Here is an 18,252-nt window from a genome sequence, read left to right on the forward strand (position 1 = left end):
AAAAAGTGCGCCTTTTCGGTTATCTACTGTTTTTGCAGAATAAATGGAAATTTTGATATTCAAGGTGGACAGCAATTCCTCTTCTATATATAGATGCAGTATAAGTGTGGAACTTTGGATTTCTTACCCTCTTCAGACAAGGTCTTAAAACCCTGTTTAAAGGGCTCCACCGGAGGCCTGCGGGCCCGGTAGACTTGCAAGAAATAAAAGCAAGCCTGCCATTTACTAGTGTAGGCAAAGTGGTCCCGCAAGCCTCGGTTACGTCCTTCAATAAACCAAAGTTTGTTTCATAAACATGTTTGTGGTTATGTTTAACACCTAATAGTTTCAATTTAACTTGGCGTATTTTAAATCAATGTTGTTTAATTAACTTTGGCTTATTTTGAGTACGTCTCAAGAGGGTATTAGGCTGTTTCGTAAACGTGAATTTCTAGAGTTACACAGTACTTATGAAGACATGTACGTGGTTTCTCTTGAAATTGCTTTTCAAGCAAAATCCTCCGACTCGTGGGACTTTGAACAGATGGAGGCGAGAGAGGCTATTGATCTCTTTTTTGAACTTAATGAGTTCATTTGGTTATAGATTTCGCTCGAGTTGGCTTTCTTATACTTTGGGAAAACGCCTACGTCGAACGTGATCCCCCATAAATTCCTTTTTATCTCCGACCCCGGTTGGTTCCAGTTTAAAGACTTTCGCTAACCTCAGTTAAATGAAGATTCTCTCCCTCTCCTATCTATACTTTTTCTCGAGTTTGTGCTATCTGAGAAACGAAGATACGGCGGCTTAAGAGCCAAAGCTTTCTAGAGTTTTTTTAGAAGGAAAAATTGAAATTCTTACAGTCGTTCCCTGTGAAGTTTACCAACAACACAAAGGCAAGGTTTCGTTTTTAAAATATAGCTGGTGCATGCATGCTAGAAACTGAATCTAATTAATTTGACATCATACATTATTTTCGGAAGAGAACTGAACTGAAAATTGTTTTATATACACGTTTAGAACTTAGATTTATGCTATTTTTCAATGGTATTTTACAAGTAGTAGTTTTATCGGAGTGAGATTAAGAATTTCCTTAAAAACGCCTTAAATTACCGCTGTTTCCTTAAATACAGCTTCATGGTGGCAAATCGCTAAGAGCCACAAAATAAGGGTTAAATTTGAGTAAGCTAGAATATGATTTTGGATGATTTTTTCGATTTTTCTTTATGCATAGTCACAATTCGTTATAAAATTTGATCAAACTGCAATTTTGACATCAGTAACACCAGTAACACTAAGGGAAGGTTTTAGAAGTGGCTTGATTGAAGTCCCTCGAGATTGCAACGGCGGCGAACCCCTAATAAATAAGATTGTCAAGTATATTATAAAAAAATGACTTGATTTGGACCATGGGCGATGAAACAAGCTTCAAGAGTGATGTTTATCAATTGACTGAAGTCCAGATAGTACAATTAATTTAAACTTTGATCACTATTTAATTCAATAAACTGATTTTACTGTTAATCGATTTATTACCTCTCAATTACTTGAAAAAAATACTTATCCCTTTTTTTTAAGAACAATTACAATTTCCGAATTAATGTAATTATTTAATACCCGTAAAATTGTAGCTTTACGGTTAACCCTAAGTAAGCGCCATTTTTTTTAAATTGTAGTTGGAAAAACAGTTTCTAAAAAACATCATACAGATATTTCATATTTTCAACAGAAAATGTTCCCCGAAGTTTCCACTCCCTATTTTAAATAAAGATATTTTTTTTGAAATTCGACATCTACTGTTATCCATTGTGGTACCACATGGGTTTTCTTTGTCAAGTCATCAATACTACTTGAAGAAAGATCCATAAGCGCTGGAAATGTTCTAAGGAAGAATTTCAACGGTTGGGGCTTTGAGAAATCTTCGCTCAAAAATTACACGTCGGGCAGCAAGTATTAGCCAAGAAAATAGGGTTATATTGTAAAGAGTAATTCTCATAACCATTTAAGTTAATAGCTATGGTCAAGCCACTGACAGCTGTTTCATATTTTTCGAGAATTGTCAAACACCAAATTCTTTTTCTTCTTCTTTTCATTTTCTCATGGAAAAGAAATTCTGCCGATAATAATATCAGAAAAAAAGATTTTTTGGACATTTTTTCTTGCTTCAAACCGAGTGTCCAAGATAGGAGAAGAAGAGTTTCTTTCGCGTCAAAATAAAAAGAGTATAGAAAGGATGAGTTCAAAAATTTCGCGAGCTAGGTCAGCAGTTTATTCTCTTTTTCGGAAGATTTTTCTTTTGAAAACTTACTTTTTTTCTCTCTTTCCCAGCTCCATCCCATCTTTTGGCCCAAATTCAAGAAATTCTACAAGAGTAGAAGTTTTTATATTTCAGTGCCGACTATCGTAAGTTTAGTAACTGGATATTTAAGAGAAATATTTTTTTTACTCGGTTTTGTATTGCTAGAAAGCATCCCGCATTTTTCGTATTTCAAATTAACCCATTTTTCTTTACACTATTTTGCGTAGAGAAGCTAAGTTTTAATCAAAGAAATATATATTTTGTAATATATTTTTAAACAAATAACAGCCCCATAGGAGTCTATGGACTGCATATGTGAAATTATAATAAATTTTTAAAACCGCAATTTATAGAGTAAATTGGATGAAACTGGAAGGAAATAGGGATGGAGCCGAAACCTCTAACGTTGCAGTCTGCACCCCCCTGTCCCATCTACGGCAACGAAGTCCTCCCAGCATGCTCAGCGTTTCAGTAGGGTGGTACGGTACAGAAACGTCGAGGATGCCCCTGTGTCTTAAAAAGAGAAGCAAGTTCTCGTACAAATACAATGGCGCTACGCGGTTGCACTTAACAATCGCCTTAAAAAATGGTAAGGGCATGCGCAAGGTACATGACAGACTATCATGGCCACAGCCCATTATCTTTTCTACTCCATAAAGAAATTAGACCGATTTCAATTTTGGGAATTTGTACCCCTTTGTGGGTAAGAGTTGCTTAGTACCAAGAATAGTAAATCAATGACCAAAAATTATTAATAGTTTAAATGAACCTTGAAGTCAGACCCGTCAATATTCTTTGGGAGCATTGTAATCTGCTAAAAATGTAATTCGAAGATACGACTATTTCGCTAGTAGGGTACGAAACGGCGTGTATTTGATTTATAAAAGGTATAAAAACCTATCGAACTAACGCATTTATATTTTCTTTCTCCGTGAAATAAAATATGAAAGTCTTAGGTTTCTAAGAACTGTATTCGAAAATTCTATTCATATGGAAGTTTTCTAGCGTTATGGATGCGGTAATGTGGTGGTTTTTCTTTCAAGGATTTAAGCGTACTAGTTGGTTATATCATGCGAAACGGCCGCAATGACGAAGTTTTGGCTCTATTCCCATTGGTCCCAAGATGCATCGACCTTTTCTCTTATTTTTTGGACTGTCCCGTTTGTCTCTCTTGGAAAGTAATCACAGTCGGAGACTTTCTTTTCATTTATTTTTTTTTCAACTACATGTAGCATTTATCATAAGTTTATAACATATGTTCCATAAGTTTGTCTCTGGTTACTAAGTGACATAGGTGAAACTTCATAAATTCTCGTAAAGCGACACCTGGTGGGGCGCTGTTGAAGGCTTAGTACAGGCTGAATAGGAAGATGAACTGCAAAATTAACCGAGTGTAGTCAATTCTCGCTTGTCGTTCTCGAACTAGCTCGACCTGTAAGTCTCTAGCATTACGAAGTATAGATATTGTCATACTTACGGAACATCTCTAAAGAACTTATGATTTATATATATTTCTCTAGAGAAGACAGAGCCGCCGCTGAGTTTGCATTGCGACAAAAGAATGCGCTTTAGGAAATTGGCGAGAAACTACTCAATTATTTTTGTCTCCAACTTGCTGCACGAAAGACTCTTGAGAAAATTATAGTGTTTCCGTAATCAATTGGTTTCGCGATGGGATAAATGTCGTAATTCTGATATAAATGGCTTAACATTTTCATTTCTTGTTGGATTATCGAGAAGTACATACAGGGTGTAGGGCAATTTCGAGTCAAAAATGTTATATGATATTTTACCGGCCGGGCCACCGTTTAAAAGCTAATAGAGGATCTTACTAAATTTAATAAGCATTGTTTTTCGGTTTCTTACTTAACCTTAATTGGTCATCCGTTAAACACTGCACTAAAATTTATTACTAAAAATATTCAATATTGTCCAAGATAAGGATCATTTCAATAAGTGACCATATCTACAACGGCTCAAAGGTGAAGGTTGAAAGATTAATACTTGGTTGCGTGCTCCGTTTGCAGTATGTATTTTTAAGTGCTGTATAATTTTTGACAAGTGATTTAAAATTATAACGTTTCATACTGGTCATATGAACAATCATTATCTTAATATATCTATTTCGATCCCGAATTTATCGCAAGTTTCATCCGTGAGCCTTCTTACATCGACAATCAAATGACAAGCACATAGTTTGAGAAGTTTTAAACGCGCTTCAGATGATTATCAGATCGTCTTCCAGTAGTTTCCAAACCGTCAAGAACTCTAACTGCATTGCATGGACTGGACTCGGTTACTAAACGATATCATTCACTTGGTGTACGAATAATTTAACATATTTTCATTTATGGAATAATGTTAACTTCTTTTTTTACTAATAACTGGCACCGTAGCGCTTTTTATTGGTGTTTTCTGCGATGATGATATAAAGACATTTATAATTTTACAAGAGTTACACATTGCGTGTTAGTCCTTGATTTGTAGAGCAAATCATGAACATTATAAATGTGAATGTTTGTTACTCGATCTTGCATTAATGGGTGAACATATTTTGATGAAATTTTATCTGGCAAGCAGATACACTATAACCTAGCATCTAATTAATAATAATCTGAGCTCTTTCCATGAAGGAACAATCTTTCCATCTTATGGATAATTAAGCCCTGTATGAAATTAAGATTTGATTTTTATCTAAAATGAGCACCCGATTACAATGTGCAGATATGTTATCTCAACAGATATACAAAATTATATAACCTTTCATTCAGCTTGAAGTAGATGATCATTATTGTCTGTTTATTATCCTCAAATTACTTGATACAATAAAATCAGATATACACCTTCTGTGGATAATTTTCAGCACTTATTAAGATAAAAAAACAGGTATATTGGCAAAAAATATAACACGCTCTAGCTCAACCATTAACGCACTACATTTATTAAAGCACTACATGTTTTTCATTCCCAACTACCCACCCCTCTCCTTGGGTTGTAAAAGAACGTGCCCAGTCAACAGAACACAATACAGGCAATTCGAATCCATGTAGATGGAAAGTCCCTGAAGCTCATTCTCCCTCTCTCTCTCGGCCATCATCCGTGATTATTCTGAATGTGAAAACTTTCGGCTCGAAGAGAGATGGCGAGGTACTTCGATATCGACTAATTCACCCTCCCAAGTTAGGAGAACTTCTCTCTCCATTTATATATATATATATATATATATATATATAACCAAGAACGTTTCACGAAGTTCTAGCTGGCAAGACAAGTCCTAGATAATCATTCCCTTTAAAAATGATTGATTTGATTTACTGGGTTTGAGATAGAGCGCCCCCTACATTAGAAGACCATCGTTTTTAAGTGCTTTATAAATCCTCTTTCCAAACTCAGTCAGTTACGAAACTTCCATCTTCCAAAGCAGTTATTTTAAAGGACAAGTTTTGTTAAAAAAATCACTTCACTGAAACTGAATTAAATATTTTCAAATCAGCATTAAAATCAGAGTGTGCCACAAAAAATAGTAATTTTCATCTGTACCAATGGGTGTGTAGCGAGCCGACACTTGCAATATTTCAAATCAAGTGACAGTTTTGTTATGTCCGTTTTTATTTATTTCTTTATTGTTTTATTTCTTTTTGTCAGTATGGAAATTTTTTCTTACTTGGCATAATTTTTGAAGAGTAAAACTGACTAGCTCTAGAAGCTTTTTGTGCTGGGAACATTCGGATCCGATATTGGCCAACAGGAAGCGTGTGAAGTCACCTTTACCTAAAGTGACCAATCCTCACTAATGTCATTTGATATTACTGGACTCGTTTAGAATCTGTCATCAACCAAAGAGAATATAGCAAGAGGAGCAGTAGGTTAATCTTGAGAAGGGGTGTCTGAGGGTTCGGTTTCAACTCCCCGTTTTATTATTTATTAATTTTCAGTTCCTGGTGTAACAAATAAAGTGCGGTAACGTTAGACTATAAAATTTAGTAGACAACACCTATGAGATAGTTGTGGATTGGCTAAAAATCCCTGCCAAACGTGGTCCTCGAAAACTCGAACGATTGTTTTTACAATGCCTTTGAAAAAGTTACACTATTTATTCCTCTTGCTGTATTTTCTCTGCATTAATGCAATGAGCCATTCTCTCTTTCTAAGCAAAGCGCGTAATTTTCATGAGATTTGACCTTTAAAATCCATCATATCGTAGGTAGGCAAACGTGTGAATCCCATTTTTTCGGTAATGGTTATTTTTGGAAAGAGCTACTTTTTGATGCGATTTTGATGAGACATTATATTTCGTTTGCGATTTTTCGACTCAATTTTTGAACGTGAACCACGCAAAGTTGGATTATTTAGATATACGTTCAAGGTTGTTAACGTGAAAAATGTATAATATAAACGGAAAAAGGTGCGGGTTACTATTGAGTCTGAAGATTCACCTTTTCTATAGTTAACAGTATAAAAATGACAATTAAGCATATTGGCTCATCAATTCAAGCAATTAAAAACTCAAATTTAGAAGTTTTTATAGTCTGTCAAACGAAAGAAGAGCCCTGAGAAATTTGTCCAGATAGGCTTAATCGCAACAGAACCAATACATTTTGCAATATATATTTAATATGTTTATGTTTCATGGTTTTTTACGATCATCGAGTATTAAAGAATATAAAACAAAATTAACGACAAGACACCAGTTTTATCTTTGTTGAATTAGCATTGCAATATATTTTAATGACATAAGTTAAAGTACTTGTCATATAGCAGACTATATTACAGACGACTATTGACAAAACAAAACAAGTTGATAAAGTACTATGGGGTCGATGGTGGCGACACCAATTTGGACAAATTTCTCAGGGCTCTTCTTTCGTTTGACAGACTATAAATATGAAATTAATTCACTTCGTTCGGAATAATTCAAAGGAATTAATGATTACTATGTTTGCCTTCTTATATAGCGTTTTGTTTTTCAAAAATTTTATTTAATTCGAAAGTAGACTGCGAAAGTTTAACATGGTCTGTTTTTATCGAATGACATTAAAGCATAGCGCGGCTCTTGTGGATCCCTTAGGTGACTTTCCTCCTGAACTCCCGGTTTGACTTGGCAAAGGCTAGTGGGCGGGATTTATTCATGCACGTATAAATCCCGCCCACAAATGCCTCTAGCTTTGCCAAGCCAAAACTGGAGTTCGTAAGGAAAGTCAACTTGTAGGGGATCCACATAGCCGCGTTATGCTTTAAATCAAAGAGGGTAAAAAGAGGGGAGTTGAAGCTATAGCAGCTTTGGTAAGGAATTTTGGGTGTTTCGGCTTTTTTTTATTTATTTGGTTAGATTTTCCTCCTAATATCCGGTTCATCGTATATCAACCAATAAGAGAGCAGAGAAAGATGCTCGCGCACACCGGAAGCTTAGAGGAAAACTTTCAAAGCGGGAACACTCCAGCCAAGCCTTCTACTCCCCCTCTTTGTACCCTCTTTGATTAAATTAAGAAGTAATTCTATTTGAAATTTGGAGTAACAATTGAAGTTACGGAGAAAGCTTAAAATTACTAAAACAAATTTTCGAAATAATCTCAGAATTGGTAAAACTGTAATAATAAAAATAAATTATGTCAGGAAGCTTCCATTTAGGGGCAAAATTACCAATGTATTTCCTACCTACCCCTGTAGAAATGTTTACACTGCCTCATTTTTGTGATCTTTGAAGAAGTCTACATTTAGGGGTAAAATTATCGATGCATCGAGGTCGGAATGAATGAATGTTTATTGACCTTGATATATGCCTTTTGTAACAGGGATGAAGCCTCAAGGGGTCAAGATAAAAAAGCCATCAAAGATACCGACCGACAAATAAAATAAAAATACAATAAGGCAAAAATAACATTTAATGGGATGGTTGCAAAGGACAAAAAAGCCCTTGAAAAGCGTATAACAACAACAGAGTAACAATCAAATGACCCTAATTTGTAAATTAAATTAAACTGCAGAGTTGTTTCAACGTTTGGAAAACATCGACATTTAGGAATAAAATCGCTAATTTTCTGGAAGGAGAGGGTGAGAGAGGTCTGAGAATGCAAACGGAACTTGCCCTAACTCGAAGAGGAAGAGAACGGGGTGATATAATGTTGGGTCAAGAAGCGATATCTAGTTTACTAGGGAGAAGGTATAAATTCTCCACATTTCCCATCTTTATCTACAGTCCAAACGTAGGTTACGGAGTTAATCCCCGCCTCTAAATTACTACCAGCATCACATTGGTTCTTGAAAACTCAAGTCAGCGCAACGCGAATGACGAAAATTACGTATTTTCCGACTGAAGAGAAGCCAAATAGCCCGGGGCCTCCTTTTACGTCCCCCCTTGTATTTTGAAAGGGGGACTGGGACTACGGCGCGCGAATACATAGGCATCTTAAACCTTCTCCCTAGTAAACTAGATATCGCTTCTTGGTTGGGTTAAGTATGATTATGAATCTATGCCTGAACACCGCATGGACCAAGTGGTGGTTAGATTTCAGATAGTGTCGCCCAAATGCGCCTTTTGAATTGTTTGATTTTAATTTACCGTAATTATGTTCATTATGGAACCAGTTTTGAATTCTAAAAATTCGAACGACTATAGTACTTCACTAGTGGTATCTTCTGATAGTAAACAAAAATTTATTGATTAGGTAAAGCAATTAGATTTAGTAATTAGATTCGCGAGAGCACCTATACAGAGGAATGTTTCGAGTGGCCTCAATGAATGAATGAATATTTGTTAGTTCTATAGCTCCTTTCAATCTAGGGTGAAACCTTTCACGCCCGAAAATAAGTGCATACATATTTATGAGAAAAATATATAGTAAGTTTCATTTTAACAAATATGGAATAATATTTATCTCAATACATCGAACCTTTCGGACACAGTTCATTAATTTATCAAATGGCGTCCTTATCCATGGTAATTTACTAATTAGCAAAATATATTTTTCCCTTAATTGGTAATTAACTCGGTAAATTACTGTATTAAAAAATTAAGGTTATTTGACCTTGACCTTTCTACATCAAAAAATCTCTTACTTTTGCAGTAAAAAAGACAATACTTCTAAGGTCCAAATAAATAAAACCTTGAGATCGTTTATTCAAAGCAACAGTAAAAATCAGCAAACCATCAGCGTTTTTTTAAACATAGGTCAATACTCCTTCCTAGAGAGAAATCAGAGCCCGATATTCAAAGAAACGAATAAGGCTGTTTGTAAACCCCAAAACTATCCAATGGGTGTTTTCCCCCTCCCAGCTCCTTCATAAAGAGACACCGGGAAGAGCGAGTGGAAGCTTCGAAAACAAGAGCCGGAAGCTATAACAGAAGTATTTCCGTTTTCCCAGAGGGCCTGGAAAAGGCACAGAGAGGGAGAGCTAGTGGTAGAAGCTAGGGAGAGAAGGGAGTGCGGGCAAGAACCGCACGCTGTTTCTCATGTTTTCTTTCGCTTTAATGTGATAAGATAAAGCTAGTGTCTCCCTAACCACCCTCAACTACCCATTCGCCCATCACATTCAAGATCCTTTTCTCCAACGTTTTCGATATATCAAAGAGAGGATGAAATGAAGTATATATATAAATTGCTCTTTGAAGAAATATTTACGTGTTCACTGAACCGACTTCAAACATTGTTCTATGTACCAGGTGAATTATACAATTAGCGACTTATTAATTAAATGTTGTCTTTGAGCAATATTCCTGATCTGTGCTATTTAACTAATCAATTTCAACTCTACTCCTCTACTGGTCTTACTTGAAATTCTTAGAGAGAAACTGCCGTACTTGTGCAAGAAATACTTATGTCGCTCACAGAATGGTTTGGTCCAAGGCTGGCTCCTAATTATTTACACTTTATTTATATTTTCTTTAAACATAATTAATTTTCACTCTTTATTGATACCATAAATTTATAAGATATGTTCCATAAGTTTGTCATGAAGTGACATGGGTGAAACGTCATAGATTCTCTTAAAACGACGCCTGGCGAGTCGCTGTCAAAGGTTAAGCACAGACTAAACAGGAAGATGGACTGCAAAATAACCAAGTCTAGTGAATTCCCTTGTCGTTCTCGAACTAGCTCTCAATAAGTCTCTAGCATTACGAAGTATAGGTAGTGTTGTCATACTTATGGAACATATCTTATAAAATTATGTCTTCACCTAATGTTACCGATGTCAACAATGCAGTTTGGAAAATAACAAACTGTGAATGTACTGGCTTAAACATAGAAAGATCAAATCCCTTCTCATAGCTTTGACTTTCACCGTCACTTCAAAAGTAAAATACTAGCACTCGGTTTCAATAGGGAGAGTGGAATGAGTATCATATCTCTCAAAATGTCTTCTATTCGAGTGTAAGAGAGTGGGCTATTTTATCCAACAGAGTTTTCCACGCTAGATTCATCAATATTTCAGGAGTAATTCCATAGAGGATCTACGTAACACGTCTATATCATACGAAGGGTAAGGTCAGGTACCCTTCCCTTCTTCACACAAGATTCAGTCGTCGCTTCTGCTGGTAAGATAAAAGTTTTACACCCAAGATGAGACTAGAATTTATTCAATTCCTTTATGAATAATATTACTCAGTGATAACCAAAAGCAACTTTACTTGAAGCAAGGTTCTAATAAAGAAAAATCCTACCCACCATGAAAACCCACTCAATAAATACAATCACTAAAATATTCAATTTTGGAGAATTTATATGCTAATTAATTTCTTTTATTTAGTTTCAGCTTCATTATCATTAGATCATTCTCCTTGTGGTATTATTCAATAATATTTATAATTTTTTATGAAACATTAATAGTTTTATAACCAAGCAGTGACTTTTGAATGACGTACGATTTTTACGATTCACGCAACTGCCAAATATGATTTATTTTACACCCAAGATGAGACTAGAATTTATTCAATTCCTTTATGAATAATATTACTCAGTGATAACCAAAACCAACTTTACTAGAAGCAAGGTTCTAATAAAGAAAAATCCTACCCACCATGAAAACACACTCAAATACAATCACTAAAATATTCAATTTTGGAGAATTTATATGCTAATTAATTTCTTTTATTTAGTTTCAGCTTCATTATCATTAGATCATTCTCCTTGTGGTATTATTTAATAATATTTATAATTTTTTATGAAACATTAATAGTTTTATAACCAAGCAGTGACTTTTGAAAGACGTACGATTTTTACGATTCACGCAACTGCCAAATATAAAAATTCCAATAAAAACCAGCATAACCCAAAAAAATCCCGGTGGAATATGTTTTTTTGAAATGAAACCCGGATTTCTTCGAACCCTCACATGCATTTATTAACCCTATGAAAATTATTTTTTAAAAAATTTCTTTCATTCTTATTAACAGAATAGAAAATTATTTTTACAGTTGGACCGAAATTAACTCTGTATCCTTGGTACCAGTGTCTGACAACTATTACAACTTTTAAATTTACAGAAATTAACTCGCCAAGACGTTTCGGATACTTTTTGCATGACGAAGTTTCGCAATTTCTTCAAAAATTTCGAAATATGTCAGAGGTTTTTTTGAAAGATTTCTTGATTTTCTTTTCAACATCAAAGAGGTTTCCGAGATTTCGTATAAATGGAGGATTTCTCGTTTAATAACTAACATACAAGTCAAGTTTCATGAAAGAATTTGAATGAACTAGTATACATAGGATTCACAGGCAAGGTATTCCGAGTCAAATATAAGACTTAGGATCAATATCCCACGAGTACGCCGCGGTGTACCGTATACGTGTACGACTATTTTCCCTCGAGTTTCTATGACTCTGGTTGGTTGACCGAATAAAGGAATACAGCGGAAGAAGAATGGCTCCCATACCCCAAAAAACCGGATGTTATATATCTTAGATATGGGAACTTTCCGAATAGAAAATAATGATGAACAAGGACATACTACATCATGATTTTGAATAGTTTTTCACCGTTTGTGGCTTTCAATTTTCTTATGTGCAAATGTAATTCAAATAAAAACACTTAAACTGATGTTTTACAGATGATTGCGTGTATAAAATACGTTTTACTATTTTACTATTTGACTAAATTCTAGAAAAAAATAGCTTTGTGCGTTACCAAAAATTGAAATATATAGATTGACGGCATAAATTCGCCACAACGGATGTTTTATAGATGATTGCGTGTATAAAATACGTTTCACTATTTTACTAAATTCTAGAAAAAAATAGCTTTGTGCGTTACCAAAAATTGAAATATATAGATTGACGGCATAAATTCGCCACATTTCTAGCTTTATCTCCAGCCCAAACGTAGGTCCGGAGTTAATCCCCGCCTCTAAATTACAACCAGCATCTCACTGGTTCTTGAAAACTCATTCAGCGCGACGCGAATGACGAAAATTACGAATTTTCCGCCTGAGGAGAGGCGAAATAGCCCGACCTCCTTTTACGCCCCCCCTTGTATTTTGAAAGGGGGACTGGGACTATGTCGCGCGAGTACTTAGGCATCTTAAACCTTCTCCCTAGTAAACTAGATACCGCTTCTTGATGTCATAAAATATTTATTTTGAGGCGTACTTTCTAAATTACTGCTCGCGTCTCTAGCTTTCTAATTCCAAATAAATTAAATTGTTTAAATTTATCCTTTAAAATTAAACATAAAAATTATTATTTCCCAACGTAAAATAAGACTAGCAGACCAGATTCACTCTTTATTTCAATCTGTATTTATATTTTTTTCCATTGCAGTTAATGAGAAATACGATGAAAAAAAGAAAAACCCTTTCACCCCATGAAAAATCTATTGATAATATTGGATCAATTGCGCCCAGTGGAATTTGGCTCCCTTTTACAGGTGGAATTGCAATTGCTATCCCAAATTCCGATGCTTTCGATTATAATTAAGGGCTTTCGGGAAAATCCAAAGGAATGCGATCCTGAATAGTTTATAGCGTTAGAACTTTTAAAAAGAAAAATTCCAAGCCTTTTCAATTACGTTCCGTTTTAAAAACTTTTTAAGCAGTCTATTCAACGAATAACTAACGCCTCGGCCTACGTGTTTTGAAATTTGGCCAATTGATAATTTTGAAGCTACCGAAAGACTTTTTGGTTTTGATGCAAAACGTATACGAGAGTATTTCAAAAATAATAATAAAAAAATGATTCTTTGATTAAAATCTTTTTAAATCTTTTCAAATCCAAGTTCTATACATACTTAATTTGAAAGGAAAGCTTTTAGAGGGAAATTTTAGAGGTAACACAAGGAGTTCTTATTGAGTCGCAAAGATAATAGTAGATGTAATAGGAAATTGTATCGCATCCTTCTGATGATGTCAACATGGATCAAGATCATGCTAAAACATTGATTCTTATATAGACGGGGAGATTTTAAATCACGTATTCATACTCATCAGTTTTGTCTATTTTATCAAGTGCGATTGAACTTGATTACATAGCATTATGTGTTGGATCGAGTAAAGAGTACGAATGCAAAATTCCGAACAATACGTGTATTATTTGGACGAAATTTTGGGAAACCGCTATTAAGGAAACCGCGCGGTTTTGAGAATGGCTCTCACACGAGAACCTATTCCGCGAGGGCTTCCCGCGTTACCGCAGTACATCCGCATAATCGCTCGGTGTTTTACTCCCAGTCATCCTCTCCTGGTTCATCGTACGCGTCAACAATAAATTCGAGCAATCTAGGTCTCAGGCGAGAATTAGGCCGAAGGGTCTAAATTAGTCTATTTAGGTAAATAATTAAACGATTCACGCTGTCGATGATACAGAAGCTAGGCTTCCGTTGTTTCGCGGCCCAATGGAAATATAATCAATCAAATTGACAGCTTCCCCTCAACGCGTACCAGTTTTCAACGGATTTTCCGATAAATCACTTTAAGATGGGTCGAGTTTGAGAGAGAAGGAAAAGTAAGGCGCTTGGGGAAAAAAGAAAAGAATTAGAACCTTGATTAATGTTATCTTCACCATTTTTTACGTCACACTAAGCGGAGGAAGAAAGGCTAATACAAGGCGAGAAAATAGGAATGTTAAAATTTTAAGACGTAACATCAGTAAGTCGAAATATACAAATAAATCAACAATTACTCTAAAAATATAGATTGGAACTTAGTGATGTGATCTATAGACGTGTTAACACCAATAAAGGGATCCGACGTGTATAGGTATCAAGACATCACAATAAGAATTGCATCTCTCATCTCCATAAGTTTATAAGATATGTTGTATAAGATTGACACTACATGCTAGAGACTTTCTGAGAGGTAGTTCGAGAACAACCAGCGAGAATTGACTATACACACACTGTTTCGCAGTTCATCTTCCTGTTAGGTCTGTATTAAGCCTTTGACAGCGCCTTACCAGGCGTCGCTTTACGAGAATCTATGACGTTTCACCTACGTCACTTCATGACAAGCTCTCAGTAACCAGTATTAAGAGGAACATAAGTTTATAACATATGTTCCTCTTAATAATTTTTAGATTAAGGGTTAAGACAACAAGCGTAGATGGTAAAGATATAGACCGTGAATAGTAGTACTTTGAACTAAACAGTTCAAATTGAGCAAGAAAATCTGAAATTCAGATCTACTTTTTGATTGGATTTTTCTCAAGTCATCGAAAAACAAACCAGCAAGGTATTGTCGCGTAAGCTTTTCACTTACCTCATAATATAATATTTACAATTTACAACTAAAAATTAATTTTCAGTGCAGACATTCATCCTCGATAACGTTTTTCTTGTGGTTTTCTATCCACTTCTCTTTAATTTTTAACGTATAATAGTTTGTCTTTGGGGTTTCGAACTAAGAATGAAAATGGAGCGTAAGAAACAGTGAGGAATGGGAGTTGAACTAAAAGATTTGCTAAAAGCTAAAAGAGCTTAAAGGTAAACTGTCCTAATGAAGGAGTACGCCATCGATATTTATAGAAGATATACCATTATCAAGAAGAACCAAATCCTGTTTCTAAGAACATGCGAAGTTGTAACAAACCCCATCATCGCGTACTACGAAACACTCAAGCTGCATATTCTAGGGTTAAATGCTGATCTAGCCAGCATGATTCAGTTTCACGGACATTGGGGCTTCGACAGTACTCAAAACCTTTTTAGTGGTTTTCCATAAACCCTAAACCAGTCGCTTCGGTACAGCGTTGCCACGACCGATTACGATTTAGAATAAATGAAGTATTCTCTACAGAATATACATAAATATTTAAAGCGTCAGTGCTGGATCAATACTATTTAATGACTTCTGAGAAAAATTGCAATGGAATTTGTGCTACAAAATAAACTACAGAACATGTTCCTCGGTATATCAATTGGTTCTTGTAACTACAAGTATTTACGTAATTTGATTGTAGACGAGAGACGAAAAGCTCATGCAATGGGATAATATAATTTTAGTACTCCAAAACTAACAAAAAAAACCCTACTTGAAATTAGCTTACTAGAAGTTGTCAGTCTGTTGATTTGTTAATGGAGTAGAAAAGATATTTAAAATTGCCTTAATTTCACATCTCTATGATTAAGGAGTGGATATGCATTATAAGCCTTGCTTTATTAAACATTCTTAGCACTCATACGCATATGGTATTGATTCAAAATGAAAATAAGCAGCATCTAATTTTTAATTACCAATTACAATGTGTAAACCTTTGTTATTCACCATTACAAAATGCTATGCTGGTAAAAGGGAGTTTTGGGATTTATATTAACTTAAGAGTAACCCGTTGTAATCTCTCAGCTTAGTAGTAAAGCTCTGACACCTCTTAACTTGTGCAGTCGAATAAGGTAGAAGTTGGCGAATATTAACACACCAATTATAAAAGCCTAAATTCCGTCTTTCTAATCAAAATATTATATAAAATAAGTATTATAAATTGAACTGTTTCCATTTAAAAATATTAAAGAAAATTAGCGCAACCTTAGTTTGTGCACCGTAAAACATATGGCCTCGGGACAAAATATTCTACTGAACCATCATCATAAATAGACAATCTGATTTTTTTACTTGTAGACAAATTACACTCTCATTGAAATTTAAAGAAAATTCTATGGAAACCCTTTCCTTTCCATTAAGAGAGGCAAGGTTGCTAGCATCGCATTAAACTTAAAATTAGCCCCTGGAGGATTATGTCTGAGAAAGCAACTCTGTTTCTCGTTACTCCAGTCTTTAAACTTTCTAGTTAAAGCCTTTTAATCTAATTGAACCAGGTTCGTAACTCGAAGAAACTTGGAGACTTTTCCAACCAGTCACCGAGATTGAAGTAACAATTATTTAAGGAAATCCTTGCTAGTAACGCTTCGAAATCCAAATGTAATTACAACAGGATTTATATTCACATTTTTGAGCGTAAGATTGCTTAATATTATAAGCAATACCAGGGATAGATATAATTTTAGAAGTAGGAATGGAGAACAGAGCAATGTGAGCGTGCGTCAAAGTCCCGAACCTCTTTCCCCGGAACGAGGGGGTATGAATGAAGAAGCGGGTCATAGCGGCAGAGGTAAAAAGGAATTACGTATTTTTCGCCGTCCCCGTCAGCAACGTCATCAAAACGTAGTTTAAGTGAGCCAATAAGATATTTTAAACTTTTCTTTACGTATTGGAGGGAGGGGCCCTATACTGGGCTGTGAGTCGGACTAACCGTTCTCCATTCCTACTTCTAAAATTAAATCTATCCCTGGTTGATGCTATTATTTTAAATTAGCTATTAAGATTCTCAAAGAGAGCAAACCAAAAACCCACAATACGTGCAGCACGTATTTCCCATACCCTCAGGGGATTGCTAAAATGATCCCAATTTCATTTAATTATTACAAGATAAACTACTGATCCCAATTACACGCGGTTTTTCTTGAAATAATAAAACCTTTCAAAATGTCAAAATGCGTAACAAGAGACTAGACTTTTCAATTTGGTTACAAGAATTCCAAATATATGATTTCTATTGAAAATAAAAACACACGATAGGCCTATGTTTTTTTCGGTGAACAACGTTTACAGGAAGTCTATTCCGGAAAACGCGAAAGGAATTCCAGACACAGTCTAGAGCATTTTCTTCTTCATTCGAAAGAGTACAAATGAAATAACGGATCTATCCAAATGAAACAATAGGTTAAAGAAAATGCAAAGAAATTGATGCAAATAAGTCAGTTCAGTCAAGAATTAAAAACAAAATTGCTAATACAAGCTCAGTTTAGCTCCAGCTGACGCGTTCGAATAAGTATGGCTTAATTTCAAAGGAAGGTAGTGTTTATTAAGAACACTTGCACTGGACTAAAGCGCGTCATGCTTTGGCGCTCAGCTTAAACGAGTTGTAATGAAGCGTTCACTTCTCATTTAACATTAAATAAAATATTCGAGTTGCAAGATCCGTACCTTTAAGTACAATAGAGACGAATTTTTACATTGAATACATTATTTTTTAGGGGTTAAAATTTAAGACAACAAACCGTCAGATCTTTTACTAACCCTCATTAGCATTGAACACAAACAAGCAACATTAATCAAGGGCCTAAATGGTCGCATACCCTTTACGAACATTTGTTAGACTAAGTCTACAGAACCCAATGAACTGATGGGAGTGTCAGAGACTAACGAAGGTACACTGTCTTATTGCGTATGTTCGCACCCTTAGAAATATCTCTAGTCAATCCCGAACCGTCAATTGTATGCAATAATTACAATAACAAAGTCCCAGCTTAATCTATTTTGAAAGCGTTTAGCTTAAAACAAAACCTGATTGATAACTTGAATATTAACCCAGTTACGACTGACGCATGCCGGGTTCGAACCTAACCCTGCAGATCGCTTACTAGCTACCTTTTAAACATTGCGTTACATATCGTAAACAAAGATGATTAAGCATAGAGTCGAAACAGCTTAAATATAACGTCATAAAAATTAGAAACAAGGGTGATTACGAATTAAAACCAAAACCCATAATAT

At 35.1% G+C, this 18,252-nt stretch overlaps 2 protein-coding genes across 7 annotated transcripts in view; one reads left to right on the forward strand and one right to left on the reverse strand.

The window, feature by feature from the left end:
• LOC149713512 (uncharacterized) overlaps positions 1-18,252 on the reverse strand; it is a 158,913-nt gene that overhangs the window by 135,748 nt on the left and 4,913 nt on the right. The window lies entirely within an intron of this gene.
• On the forward strand, positions 172-4,368 carry LOC149713519 (uncharacterized). 5 transcript variants are annotated; one of them, XM_089848840.1, is made up of 8 exons: positions 172-1,579; positions 1,654-1,927; positions 1,985-2,236; positions 2,306-2,380; positions 2,630-2,865; positions 2,936-2,979; positions 3,053-3,710; positions 3,797-4,368. In XM_089848840.1, exons 3-7 carry the CDS (start codon positions 2,211-2,213, stop codon positions 3,092-3,094), a joined length of 423 nt encoding a protein of 140 aa, XP_089704966.1. In that variant the 5' UTR covers positions 172-1,579; positions 1,654-1,927; positions 1,985-2,210; the 3' UTR covers positions 3,095-3,710; positions 3,797-4,368. The 5 variants fall into 5 exon arrangements, with proteins under 5 accessions (XP_089704966.1, XP_089704990.1, XP_089704997.1 ...); XM_089848864.1 differs by having other exon boundaries at positions 176-1,927; positions 3,035-3,710; XM_089848871.1 differs by lacking the exon at positions 2,936-2,979 and having other exon boundaries at positions 179-1,927; positions 3,320-3,710.

The sequence above is a fragment of the Phalangium opilio genome, unplaced genomic scaffold (assembly GCF_054372755.1).
Source record: "Phalangium opilio isolate 3A_F unplaced genomic scaffold, DU_Popi_V2 ptg000009l_1, whole genome shotgun sequence".
In the NCBI taxonomy this organism is placed as follows: domain Eukaryota; kingdom Metazoa; phylum Arthropoda; class Arachnida; order Opiliones; family Phalangiidae; genus Phalangium; species Phalangium opilio.

Bases quoted from the DNA above. Each gene is read 5' to 3' on its own strand.
- LOC149713519 (XM_089848840.1), top strand. From the start codon at position 2,211: ATGAGTTCAAAAATTTCGCGAGCTAG. The intron at 2,866-2,935 runs GTAAGGGCATGC...TACTCCATAAAG, and splicing joins AACAATCGCCTTAAAAAATG to AAATTAGACCGATTTCAATT. The intron at 2,980-3,052 runs GTAAGAGTTGCT...TGAACCTTGAAG, and splicing joins GAATTTGTACCCCTTTGTGG to TCAGACCCGTCAATATTCTT.